The sequence below is a fragment of the Nerophis ophidion genome, linkage group LG04 (genome assembly GCF_033978795.1).
Source record: "Nerophis ophidion isolate RoL-2023_Sa linkage group LG04, RoL_Noph_v1.0, whole genome shotgun sequence".
In the NCBI taxonomy this organism is placed as follows: Eukaryota; Metazoa; Chordata; class Actinopteri; order Syngnathiformes; family Syngnathidae; genus Nerophis; species Nerophis ophidion.
The window spans coordinates 23859235-23873202 of record NC_084614.1 but is presented as its reverse complement, the minus strand read 5'-3'; the positions used below and the strand labels follow the sequence as shown (position 1 = coordinate 23873202).

The 13968-nt window shown below is 39.2% G+C and overlaps 2 protein-coding genes across 9 annotated transcripts in view; one reads left to right on the top strand and one right to left on the bottom strand.

The window, feature by feature from the left end:
* Positions 1-4928, top strand: part of akap9 (A kinase (PRKA) anchor protein 9) — a 108134-nt gene extending 103206 nt beyond the window's left edge. For 5 of the 6 annotated variants that reach the window (XM_061897538.1, XM_061897539.1, XM_061897537.1 and 2 more), the window contains 5 exons: positions 1180-1412; positions 1473-1555; positions 1632-1764; positions 1827-1957; positions 4427-4928. In XM_061897538.1, coding sequence (XP_061753522.1) covers positions 1180-1412; positions 1473-1555; positions 1632-1764; positions 1827-1957; positions 4427-4482 — 636 coding nt within the window. In that variant the 3' untranslated portion in view covers positions 4483-4928. The remainder of the gene's footprint in view (positions 1-1179; positions 1413-1472; positions 1556-1631; positions 1765-1826; positions 1958-4426) is intronic. The other variant, XM_061897536.1, reaches the window with a different exon arrangement.
* A 141-nt stretch (positions 4929-5069) lies between these two features.
* Positions 5070-13968, bottom strand: part of LOC133551150 (lanosterol 14-alpha demethylase) — a 29423-nt gene continuing 20524 nt past the window's right edge. For all 3 annotated transcript variants that reach the window (XM_061897552.1, XM_061897553.1, XM_061897554.1), the window contains 5 exons: positions 11224-11343; positions 10937-11132; positions 10786-10881; positions 7591-7759; positions 5070-7522 (listed from right to left, as the gene is read on the bottom strand). In XM_061897552.1, the coding sequence (XP_061753536.1) occupies positions 7287-7522; positions 7591-7759; positions 10786-10881; positions 10937-11132; positions 11224-11343 (817 nt within the window). In that variant the 3' untranslated portion in view covers positions 5070-7286. The remainder of the gene's footprint in view (positions 7523-7590; positions 7760-10785; positions 10882-10936; positions 11133-11223; positions 11344-13968) is intronic.

Below are 13968 nucleotides of genomic sequence, written 5' to 3'. Positions count from 1 at the left end.
ACAACACTTTACCTTACTAGCCTATAGAAATCAACCATTTATAAATAGTTAAATGTTGTTACCCACATACGAAAAACGAGCAGCACTCTTTGAAACAGTATGTGGGCATACTTTTATTTTGAAGTGTCTCCTTTGGTCTGTCGACGGATGTAAGGAAGCTACTTCCGGGTATGGCCAACGAGGTATTTGTCATTTGTTGGTATTTTACTTGGTAAAATGTTTGATCCATATTATTTTTACGTTTGTAACCTGCTTTATTTATTACAGTTTTCACGGTGAATTTGAAGGGAAAGTAAGCCTTCAAATAAATTGGTTCAAGAAAGCCATTGTGTCTGTGTTATTTGGAGGGAGTTGCACTTTCTAACCTCACTAATGCCTTGCATCGTCTATATTAGATATATAACAGCGGGCGGGTGTGGCTTTGATGAAATGTTGGTTCGGGTGGGTGGCGGGTGGATGACGACTTTAGTTATACTGTTGCGGATGATATAATTGCCTATCTGCGCATCTCTACTGTGGAGCAAGGATGGCGTCCACGATGTACATCCGAACATGGCATGACAATCAACACTGTCCCCACAAAGAAGGATAAAAACAACTGAAATATTCTTGATTGCTAAAACAAAGTAGATGCCGGAAATATCGCTCAAAGGAAGACATGAAAGTGCTACAGGAAAATACTCCAAAAAAAAGAGAAAAGGCCACCAAAATAGGAGCGCAAGACAAGAACTAAAACACTACACACAGGAAAACACCAAAAAAGTCCAAATAAGTCAGGGGGTGACAGTACACCTACTTTGAGACAAGAGCTATAATCATGCATGCTTGGTTATTGTTTAAAGTCATATCCAACAACTTTTCACTGTCAACTGAGTTGTTTTTTTTTATGATTTCTGCTGGTGGTGTGCCTCTGCATTTTTTCAACGCAAAAAATGTGCCTTGGCTCCAAAAAGGTTCAAAAACACTGGTGTACTGTGTTAAAAAAAAATATTATAGGGCTCTTACGTAAATACATTTTCAAATATTTGGCTTCTTGGCTCTCTCAGCCAAAAAGGTTCCCGACCCCTGCGATAGAGAATAAAAAGCTTACAGCATCTTGCACGATATCATCACTCCAAATCATTATTCAAGCGGGAAAATGAAGTTATGTGTGATGAGTACAACCAAATTGTTTTCCAGAGGATGTATTGCAAGTATCTGAGGTCGGAAAGCTTCCGCAAGGCTCTCATCTACCAGAAAAAGTACCTGCTCTTACTGCTGGGCGGCTTCCAGGACTGCGAGGAAGCCACACTCGCCCTCCTCGCGAGGATGGGCGGCCGGCCCTCGCTGTCCAGCATGGAGTCCTTCAGCCAGCGCAGGAGGGGGCTCATGCGCTTCCGCTCCGCTGTGCGTGTTTCTATCGCCCTCTCCAGGTAGGCGCAGGCACAAAAACTTTTGTTAATGTTGTTTTGCTGACTTAGCTGCATTTTTAGAATGCGTTTCCTGGTGAAGCGCTGGCACAAAGCGAGCGGGATGAGCAACGCGGCTTCTAAAAATGAAAGAGGACAGCTGATTGGTAAAAAAACACATCATTTCCTCTTCAACGTTTTCAAAATGATGCTGATTTTGGGGTTTTCACGTGTTATTTGCAGGCTCTGAGGCCAGAGATGCGCAGTATCTCCATCCTGGTGTGGACATGTGCAGAGACAGGGCGGGAGTGTCCAGCAGAGGGCGCAGTAGTGGGCGTGAATCCCCCAGATCGGCCATGTGCTCCACACCGTACAGGTAGTTTGTTAAAAAAAAAATATCAAAAGCTCTCGTAATGTTAACAAAAACCGCATTTCAAGGATTCACACGGCCGGAGATCCAGGAGGGCTCACCTGCTCCCACCTGCAGAGCTACGACCCCGACCGGGCGCTTACGGACTACATCTCCAGACTTGATGCTCTACAGAGGAGGCTGGGCAGCGGTACATCAGGTTTTACTCTCCCTACTATAGTCATTCATCTATTATGATGAATAAATAACAATATAGATTTTTTTTTTTGTAAAGTAAATCTGTACAGCAGACAACCGTATCGGCCCATCTGGCTGGACAGGACAGGTATAACTTTTAGAAAATTAAAAATACATAATATTGATATTGATAATCAAGCAGGCGCAGGAACAAAGTCAGCACAAGGCCTACTTCTGTTGCCAGGCAGAATTCATAGGGATTCAAAATAATAACTGATCCATTGCTATACATTTCAACAAAGAAATAAAGAAATTAATCTAAAACACACAATGCAAATCCTTTTCATCCCATATTCAATTGAATGCACTACAAAGAAAAGATATTTGATGTTCAAACTCAAAAACTCTTCTTTTTTTTGAAAATAATAATTAATTTATAATTTCATGGCTGCAACACGTGCCAAAGTAGTTGGGAAAGGGCATATTCACCACTGTGTTACATCACTTTTTCTTTTAACAACACTCAATAAACTTTTGGGAACTGAGGAAACTAATTGTTGAAGATTTGAAAGTGGAATTCTTTCCCATTCTTGTTTTATGTAGAGCTTCAGTCGTTCAACAGTCCGGGGTCTCCGATGTCCTATTTTACGCTTCATAATGTGCCACACATTTTCGATGGGAGACAGGTTTGGACTGCAGGCGGGCCAGGAAAGTACCTGCACTCTTTTTTTACAAAGCCACGCTGTTGAAACACTTGTCTTGCTGAAATAAGCAGGGCGTCCATGATAACGTTGCTTGGATGACAACATATGTTGCTCCAAAACCTGTATGGACCATTCAGCATTAATGGTGCCTTCACAGATGTGTAAGTTACCCATGCCTTGGCCACTAATACACCCCCATACCATCACAGATGCTGGCTTTTGAACTTTGCGCCTATAACAATCCGAATGGTTGTTTTCCTCTTTGTTCTAGAGAACACCACGTCCTCTGTTTCCAAATATAATTTGAAATGTGGACTCGTCAGACCACAGAACACTTTTCCACTTTGCATCAGTCCATCTTAGGTGAGCTCGAGCCCAGCCAAGCCGGCGGCGTTTCAGGATATTGTTGATAAATGGGTTTGGCTTTGCATAGTAGAGTTTTAACTTGCACTTACAGATGTAGCGACCAACTGTAGTTACTGACAGTGGTTTTATGAAGTGTTCCTGAGCCCATGTGGTGATATCCTTTACACACTGATGTCGGTTTTTGATGCAGTACTGCCTGAGGAATCAAAAATCCGTAATATCATCGCTTATGTGCAGTGATTTCTCCAGATTCTCTGAACTTTTTGATGATTTTACGGACCGTAGATGGTAAAATTTCTAAATTCCTTGCAATAGCTCGTTGAGAAATGTTGTTCTAAAACTGTTTGACAATTTGCTTACAAAGTGGTGACCCTCGCCCCATCATTGTTTGTGAAATACTGTACTTTGCATTTCATGGAAGCTGCTTTTATACCCACTTGTTCCCAATTAACCTGCACATGTGTGGGATGTTCCATATAAGTGTTTGATAAGCATTCCTCAACTTTATCAGTATTTATTGCCACCTTTCCCAACTTCTTTGTCACGTGTTGCTGGCATCAAATTCTAAAGTTAATGATTATTTGCAAAAAAAAAAATGTTTATCAGTTTGAACATTAAATATGTTGTCTTTGTAGCATATTCAACTGAATATTGGTTGAAAATGATTTGCAAATCATTGTATTCCGTGTATATTTACATCTAACACAATTTCCCAACTCATATGGAAACGGGGTTTGTACATGGATGGATGGATAGATTGATAGATAAAGATATTATTAATCCGAGGGGAAACGTTATCTACCTAGCAGGTGCAGAAACAACATCACCACAATTGCATGGATTCTTTTTCCTGGCCTCTTGTTGCTAGGCAGACTTGATAGGTCTAAAATCTAAAATATCCATGGGTCAATAAAAAAATGCATATGCCATCCATACACATTTTTAATTAATAAATGTATATTTAAATAATTACCTAAATGTGTCATGAATTGATTATAATTTAAATGAAATACCCAAATGTGCCATTGATTACTTTGATGAAAAAAATATACATATTGATTTAATTATTTCACAATTTGATTTATTATTGCTGTATTATTTCATGATTTCATTCATTTTGATAACACATTTAAGTAATTATTTAAAAAAAAAATTATTTTATTTTATTTTGCCTTTGTAGGGCAAACGCCGCTGTCAAGTCAGTGGGCGGGTCCTAACACCTGATTGGTTACCCACCACTTTTGAGAATTACCTGTTAGAATTATAGCGCTAACTAAAATGTTATGCTATACTAAACAAGCAAAGCACAGTTGCTGTTGTGAGAAAAATGTTTGTGACAACATTCTACCAGCACTATTAGAAAACAAGCCTACTCTGTATTAAATATATAAAGCACCCATGTCGTATATTTTCCTCTCCAGGTGGTTCTTCTTCTTCATCATCATATGCTCCACTGCACTTCGGCTTGAGAAGATAAGAAGCTGAAAACTTGAAAAAAAAGTTGCCTTTTCCTTCCTGCTGAATTTCTTTCTATCATCTTGATGCAAACTGGCGTCTTCACACACACGGACCAAAACGTGTTTTTTTGTTTTGTTTGTTTGTTTAAGAATTGTGCCACACGCTGCTGCATTTATAGTCTTTGTCGCCGCTACTTGAATGAATGTCCACCCCCAGCCCCCCATGGATTAACTACAATTGTGTACATTTGTTTCATGCTAATTTAAAAAAAAACTTCAGATTAATTTATGTTTCTTTTTTTGGAATGTTTGGGTGTTTTTTGTTGTTGTTGTAAGAAGCCTTCTGAATTCTTCTACTCTACACTTGCTTTGTTGAAAGGGCCTCAATACATTTGTAGACAATGTATTTTTCTAGACAATTTTCTTGGTATTTTGTCAAAAACTGAAATAAAGGAAATGAATATTTGATGGTATTGTTGGCAAAACATTTGTTCTACAAAATGTAAAAAAAAAAAATGGATTTTTTAAAAAACTCTGAATTTTAAGTAATTTCATGCGATATTCAAGAACACTAGGATTGGAAAATCTTCAAAAAACATGGCTGGGATATGATTTGAATAGAGTTTTACTTGTTTTACAGAACAATCATTGCAATGTGAAATCTGAGGATTAACATGATACCCAATACAATTGCTTGTTTTCATGCTGCATTCAAGAACAGTGGGACAAATCACCACTTACAATCTACTAACCTGTGTTTTGTCCTTTTTACAGAAAACCCTCTCAGGTGGTGACTGAAAATGTTTATAGCTTTTTCTGAATCGTCCCAGTTTTCTGGGTGCATGTCTATCGATGCCAGGAACATACAGAACAATTAAACGCTCTTCCATGGCATTTTTTTTATTTTTATGGTAGTGCCCTTAAATACTTCCATGCTGCGTTCAGGAAAACCAGGACACATGTTTTGGTAAACAAGATGTAACATGAATGAAATGCATTTTCTAATCTTGACTTACTTTTTCTTGTCAAATGAGGGATATCTCCCAGGTTTATGCAATGCAGCGTGTTCATTCCCAGGGGTGGAACGATACGGAAGCACCGATGCCTAATGAAACGCAAGGAGTGATACGGTAGTAGTCTTTGTCACTTTAAGAATATAAATGTGATGCTACAGCTGCTGTCTTTTGACCATCAGGAGGCGCTCCTTTGACATGCACCATTTGACATCCATATTCCTTTCTGCAATTTATGCATTGAAAAATAAGACAATATTTATTTTGGAGGTCAAACGTGACTTTTAAGCAGCAGATTATGAAACAGCGACACAGTATCATTCCAATGTCAATACAGTCTGTGTGTGTGTCGTTCTTTACCCATTTGTACTTCAGTCACCCACATTGCACTTCAAATATTCTAGCTTCACTAAATTGTGGAATTATTTTTTATAGAATACTCAGCATGTTTGGCCCAAATTGAGTGTTAAATTAATTTTTACATGTATGACAGAAGGCTGTAAACAATGCGTTATGAAAATATTTGATTAACAATCCTACTTTGCAGAGATTCATTTACCACAGTCAGGCCGACAACTAATCGTGCTAAACACGGGACGACTATATTAACTACTAGGGCTGCGAATCTTTGGGTGTCCCATGATTCCATTCAAAATCAATTTTTTTCTTTCAATTCAACACGATTCTCAGTTCAAAAACGATTTTTTTTGCAATTTAAGTGAAGTGAATTATATTTATATAGCGCTTTTTCTCTAGTGACTCAAAGCGCTTTACATAGTGACACCCAATATCTAAGTTACATTCAAACCAGTGTGGGTGGCACTGGAAGCAGGTGGGTAAAGTGTCTTGCCCAAGGACACAACGGCAGTGACTAGGTTGGCAGAAGCGGGAATCGAACCTGCAACCCTCAAGTTGCTGGCACAATTTAAAAGGATTCTGTATTCATTCAATACATAGGATTTCAGCAGGATCTACCCCAGTCTGCTGACATGCAAGCAGAGTAGTAGATTTTTGTAAAAAGCTTTTATAATTATAAAGGACAATGTTTTATCAACTGATTGCAATAATGTAAATTTGTTTTAACTATTAAACCAAAAATGATGTATTTTATCTTTGTGAAAACATTGGACACAGTGTGTTGTCAAGCTTATGAGATGCGATGCAAGTGTAAGCCACTGTGACACTATTGTTCTTTTGTTATTATTTTTATAAATGTCTAATGATGTCAATGAGGGATTTTTAATCACTGCTATGCTGAAATTATAACTAATATTGATACTGTTAATCATTTTTGTTTCACTACTTCTGGTTTGTTCTGTGTCGTGTTTGTCTCCTCTCAATTGCTCTGTTTATTGCAGTTGTGAGTGTTGCTGGGTCAGGTTTGGTTTTGGAATTGGATTGCATTGTTATGGTATTGCTGTGTAGTGTTTTGTTGGATTGATGAAAAAATAAAATAAAAATAGATTTTTTTAAAAAGGAGAATCAATTCTGAATCGCACAAGAGAATCGCGATTCAAATTCGAATCGATTTTTTCCCACACCCCTATTAACTACTATTGCAGGTAAAATTTTAGTGATTATGAAACAGCAACACAGTATCGGGGCAGAGTCAATACAGCTAGTGAATGTGCCAAACGCTCATTTACCCATTACTAGTAACCATTCTATCCCTTAACACACGTATGCCGCATTCATTAAAACTAGGGAAAAAAAAGGATTTCCACACATAACATGTCAAACGAAGCATATCTTGGATTTTTTCCCAAAAGGAAGTCTGAAATTTCCCAGTTTTATGTAATGCAGCATAATAATCAATCAGCTTGTCTGGACATTGGGGACGCATCCTGTGTCTGCAGTCTTCTTTGGTCTGACGGTTTCCTCCTCTTGTATGCGATGATAGGCTTGTGCGGCGTGTGGATCATAGTGGTGTAGTTGATGGTGGGGAAGTATCTGTCCACCAGCTCAAAGTGGAACAAGCGCAGCAAAGTGGACCAGATGGTTTTGATCTGAACGTAGGCGAAGTTCTCCCCGATGCACCGATGACGTCCTGGACAGTTTCAAGAAGTCAGTCAGAGTACGTATGGCGTATGAATATTTATGTTCAGTTGTTGTCACCTGCACCAAAGGGCACATAAGCAAATTTCTCCCCAGCGGCAGGGTTGTCATGGAGATAGCGATCGGGGTTGAACTCCATCCTCTGCTGCCAGGTGTCCTCCAGGCGGTGGTTGACTGTCGGGGAGACGCACACCTGGTGGCCCTGTGGGATGGTGTAGCCGGATGCAGTCTGGAACATCAGAGTCAAGACTTTTTTTTAATCCAAACTACATAAAAAAGTTTTTTTTTCTTTATTTACTTTAACATCATTTAGTAAGTCTCCAGAAGAGGGCGACAAGTAGACAAGTTTTTCTTAATGACTTTAAACGGAAGTAAACGAGGTGGGCCACCAAGCCAAGATGGCTCCTGCATAGAAAACCGAGTGCGAACTACGAGTACGCAAGTGGTCTAGATCTTCCTGCAAAAAAATCTAACAATGCAATGGAATAAATCCCTATACTCTTATCAAAAATAGGTTTGTCGAGTAATATAAAATTATTTTACGTCAGAGTTCCCAGACATACAGTGGGGCAAAAAAAGTATTTAGTCAGCCACCCATTGTGCAAGTTCTCCCACTTAAAATGATGACAGAGGTCTGTAATTTTCATCATAGGTACACTTCAACTGTGAGAGACAGAATGTGGGAAAAAAATCCAGGAATTCACATTGTAGGAATTTTAAAGAATTTATTTGTAAATTATGGTGATCAATAAGTATTTTGTAAACCATTCAAAGCTCTCACTGATGGAAGGAGGTTTTGGCTCGAAATCTCACAATACATGGCCCCATTCGTTCTTTCCTTAACACGGATCAATCGTCCTGTCCCCTTAGCAGAAAAACAGCCCCAAAGCATGATGTTTCCACCCCCATGCTTCACAGTAGAGATGGTGTTCTTGGGATGCATCTCGGTATTCTTCTTCCTCCAAACACGAGGAGTTGAGTTTATACCAAAAAGTTCTATTTTTGTTTCATCTGACCACATGACATTCTCCCAATCCTCTGCTGTATCATCCATGTTTCCATTTTGGTATAAACTCAACTCGTCGTGTTTGGAGGAAGAACACTGAGTTGCATCCCAAGAACACCATACCTACTGTGAAGCATGGGGGTGGAAACATCATGCTTTGGGGCTGTTTTTCTGCTAAGGGGACAGGACGATTGATCCGTGTTAAGGAAAGAATGAATGGGGCCATGTATCGTGAGATTTTGAGCCAAAACCTCCTTCCATCAGTGAGAGCTTTGAATGGTTGACTAAATACTTATTTTCCACCATAATTTACAAATAAATTCTTTAAAATTCCTACAATGTGAATTTCTGGATTTTTTTTTTTTCACATTCTGTCTCTCACAGTTGAAGTGTACCTATGATGAAAATTACAGACCTCTGTCATCATTTTAAGTGAGAGAACTTGCACAATCGGTGGCTGACTAAATACTGTTTTGCCCAACTGTACATGGCCTCTTCAACCTGCTACTCTCCGGATCGATTCGCGCCAGGACCACCAGAATGTCTCACAGTCCATATCCCCAGGCTGTGAGACTGCTGAAAAATTGTGCCCTGGACATTGCATTGCTGCAACAATGACGTAACACCCTTCAGACATCTGACTGTTCACACCCTCACCCCCTCTTGCTCTTCTTGACAATGCTAAATGTTAACTATGGTCAACCTGCACATCAATGTAGTTTCTACGCCTCTAGACAAAGCTCAAACAAAATCTTGTTGACATGTACAACCTGAGTGTTATGACAATGACAATAAAGCAATTGATTGATTGATCTCCAAACTGAACCACAACCTCAAGATTGTTTTTGTGTTTGTATCCAAAATACAGACAACTCATTTTTTGTGTTTTCTGTGTAAAAGGGAAACAAATTAGATACCATATTTTCTGGACTATGAAGGCGCACTTAAAATCCTTTTTTTCCCCAGTGCGCTTTATAACCCGGTGCATTTAATGTACGGAATAATTTTGGTTTTACTGCCCGACCTCGAAGCTATTTTATTTGGTACATGGTGAAATAATAAGTGTGACCAGTAGATGGCAGTCACACATAAGAAATACGTGTAAACTGCAATACGACACAAGTAAACAACACCAAAATGTTACAAGTGCCATTAAAAATATAGAACATTACACACAGCGCTCAAAAATCTATCAAAATGTTTTAGTACAACTTTGGTAATCTATGAAGCCGCACAACTTGAAGGATTATTGGCATATTACGGCTACCGTAGTCAGACGTACTGTGCTTCAACATACAAGTATTATTATGGTGTGTAAGACATTATCTGGCGTTTTGTTTCGCAATATTAAGCAAAAACAACTTTTGTTACATTTTGGTACCTCCTGATTTGTTGTTTGGGATCTGCATAAGTCCTGAAAAATTGTGCACTTCCGCCTTTGTAGTCCATGGAGACACCGTAGTCGATAAGCTTCTTCTTTTTCTATATCTTCTTGTTATGGAACATTCATCCTCCACTGTTGCCATTTCTAATATAAAGTAGCGAAAAGTTCTTACTTATATTTGCCGTGAAAGCGCTATACCATACCGGTGTAGTGAGTTTATAAAATTCACCAAAGGAACTTTAGTTATTAGAGAGTTCCGGTCGGACGGTTTTTCACGGGACACATTTCCGTTTTGATTTAAGTAAAGTCTGAACGTCCTTGCATGCTACACAACTAAGATGACAGGGAAAAGACGCAAAGTCTGAACGTCCTTGCATGCTACACAACTAAGATGACAGGGAAAAGACGCTGCCGAAGGTGATCCACGTAAATAAGATCACCCACAAAACGGCGCATTCTGAAGTGACGGTCAGAAAGCGGCTTGAAGATGATCCGTAAAACATAATATATGCAACATATTGACCAAAGAACCACCATTACATGTTATGTAGAACACAAGGAAGTGACTCATTTAATGCGCCCTAAAATCCGGTGTGCCTTTATATATGAAAAAAGATCGAAAATAGACCATTCATCGGCAGTGCGCCTTATAATCCGGTGCGCCCTATGGTCCGAAAAATACGGTACATGCTCGGACGGGATTTTATTCATGTATCTCTTTTCTCCTGTCATTCCCCAGGAGTCCACAAGTGGACAACAAATATGCACATCCAATTATTCAGTAATTTTTGTATGAGTTATTTTTATTAGTGGCAGCTGTATGAGAGAGGTCATGTGACATATTGGGAAATGTGTGACTTCTTACCTGAGCAGAGCGAGCCATCCTCATCATGGTCATGATGGGTGGGCGGAGCCTTAAGGTCTCCTTCAAACAACGCTCCAACAGGCTGAGATCCTTCAGCTGAGCACCACATGAATTAGAGGCTCATCTTGTTTCCATGGATTCTGTGTGTTACCTGGTCCAAGTCGAGAGGGGGCAGGTTTTCCCCGCACACAGTCTGCTGCTCGGCATAACAGCGCTCCTGCAGGACTTGATCCCGGGCCAGGAAGAAGCCCATCCAGGCACTGGTGGTGGAGGACGTGTGCTGACCCGCCAGCAGGAGGCCGATCAGCATGCCTGAGATCTCGTCGTCAGACAGCGGACGTCCGTCCCTACATGGAGGTGTCACATTCTACTTCATCAAGCAGTTTTCAATGAAAGAAAAAGGTAAATTGGATGACTTTTACAGTTTGACTAATTTACTTGTAGGTGGCGTCGACGAGCGTCTGAAGGATGTCGTCCAGTTTCTCGCCGGAGCTTCGTCTCTTCTGGATCACTTTGAAGAAAATGTTCTTGATCTCTTGGTGAGCTTTGTCACGTCTCCTAATGAGCGAAAAACCCATTTTGTAGCAGCTGGAAAACTTAATGTCATTATGAACTACAAACCCTGTTTCCATAGGAGTTGGGAAATTGTGTTAGATGTAAATATAAACGGAATACAATGATTTGCAAATCATTTTCAACTCATATTAAGTTGAATATGCTACAAAGACAACATATTTGATGTTCAAACTGATATACAATTTTTTTTTGTGCAAATAATCATTAACTTTAGAATTTGATGCTAGCAACACATGTCAAAGAAGTTGGGAAAGGTGGCAATAAATACTGATAAAGCTGAGAAATTCTTATCAAACACTTATTTGGATAATCCCAAAGGTGTGCAGGCTAATTGGGAACAGGTGGGTGTCATGATTGGGTATAAAAGCAGCTTCCATGAAATGCTAAGTAATTCACAAACAAGGAGGGCGAGTGTCACCAATTTGTAAGCAAATTGTCAAACAGTTTTAGAACAACAATTCTCAACGAGCTATTGCAAGGAATTTAGGGATTGTACCATCTACGGTCCGTAAAATCATCAAAAGGTTCAGAGAATCTGGAGAAATCACTGCACGTAAGCGATGATACTACGGACCTTTGATCCCTCAGGCGGTACTGCATCAAAAACAGACATCAGTGTGTAAAGGATACCACCACATGGGCTCAGGAACACTTCATAAAACCACTGTCAGTAACTACAGTTGGTTGCTACATCTGTAAGTGCAAGTTAAAACTCTGCTATGCAAAGCAAAGCCCATTCCTCAACAACAACAAGGAACGCCGCCGGCTTCGCTGGGCCCGAGCTCACCTAAGATGGACTGATGCAAAGTGGAAAAGTGTTCTGTGGTCTGACGAGTCCACATTTCAAATTATATTTGGAAACTGTGGACGTGGTGTCCTCTGGAACAAAGAGCAAAATAACCATCCGGATTGTTATAGGCGCGAAGTTTTAAAGCCAGCATCTGTGATGGTATGGGGGTACATTAGTGGCCAAGGCATGGGTTTACACATCTGTGAAGGCACCATTAATGCTGAATGGTCCATACAGGTTTTGGAGCAACATATGTTGTCATCCAAGCAACGTTATCATGGACGCCCCTGCTTTTTTCAGCAAGACAATGCCAAGCCACGTGTTACAACAGCGTGGTTTCGTAGTAAAAGAGTGCGGGTACTTTCCTGGCCCGCCTGCAGTCCAGACCTGTCTCCCTTCGAAAATGTGTGGCGCATTATGAAGCGTAAAATACGACAGCGGAGACTCCGGACTGTTGAACAACTAAAGCTCTACATGAAACAAAAATGGGAAAGAATTCCACTTTCAAAGCTTCAACAATTAGTTTCCTCGGTTCCCAAACATTTGAGTGTTGTTAAAAGAAAAGGTGACGTGACACAGTGGTGAACATGCCCTTTCCCAACTACTTTGGCACGTGTTGGAGCCATGAAATTCTAAGTTAATTATTATTTGCAAAAAAAAAAACAGGTTTATGAGTTTGAACATGAAATATATTGTCTTTGTAGTGCATTCATCTGAATATAGGTTGAAAAGGATTTGCAAATCATTGTATTCCATTTATATTTACATCTAACACAATTTACCAACTCATATGGAAACGGGATTTGTATTTTTATCCAGCTTATGTATTATTCATTGTTTTTACCTTCAGTCAATTTAAAAACAATTTTAATTCTGCTTTTTTTTTCATTAATAATTTTAGATTAGGTGAGATATATTAGTACCACAGTAACATTTTTCATAGCAAACAATATAACAAGAACACCACCGTCTAGCTCAGAGCTGGGCAAATATTTTGACTTGAGGCGTGTGTGGAGTAATTTTTCGGAGTATAAGTCACACCTGCCAAAAATGCAAAATAAAGAAGGAAAAAAAACATACATAAGTAGCACTGGAGAATAAGTCGTATTTTGGGGGGAAATTTATTTGATAAAACCAAACACCAAGAATAGACATTTGAAAGGCAATTTAAAATAAATAAAGAATAGTGAACAACAGGCTGAAGAAGTGTACGTTATATGACGCATAAACAGAGGTGGGTAGTAACGCGCTACATTTACTCCGTTTCATCTACTTGAGTAACTTTTGGTATAAATTGTACTTCTAAGAGTAGTTTTAATGTTACATACTTTTACTTTTACTTGAGAATATTTATAGAGGAAAAACGCTACTTTTACTCCGCTCCATTTATCTACATTCAGCTCGCTACTCGCTACCGATTTTTATCGATCCGTTAATGCACGCTTTGTTTGTTTTGGTTTGTCAGACAGACCTTCAAAGTAGGATCCATCACATGCCTGCGTTTCACCAATCAACTGCAGTCACTGGTGACGTTTGACTCCGTTTTACCAATCAAACAGAGCCAGGCGATCACATGATAAACTGCACTTTTTTTTTTTTTTTTAAACCTTTATTTATACATTTCAACATTTACAAACAGTTAAAAGTAATAATCAAAGTAAGTACAAAACTGTATAGAAACCGTACAAAACAGCGCCAGGGGGTTGTAAATTAGAGGAACCGGTAACTAAAATAGAATGCAAATAATATATATTTATATAACAAAACAAAGTGCTTAGCCATAAACTCACTCAATCTCAGTAAATAACTTAAATTTG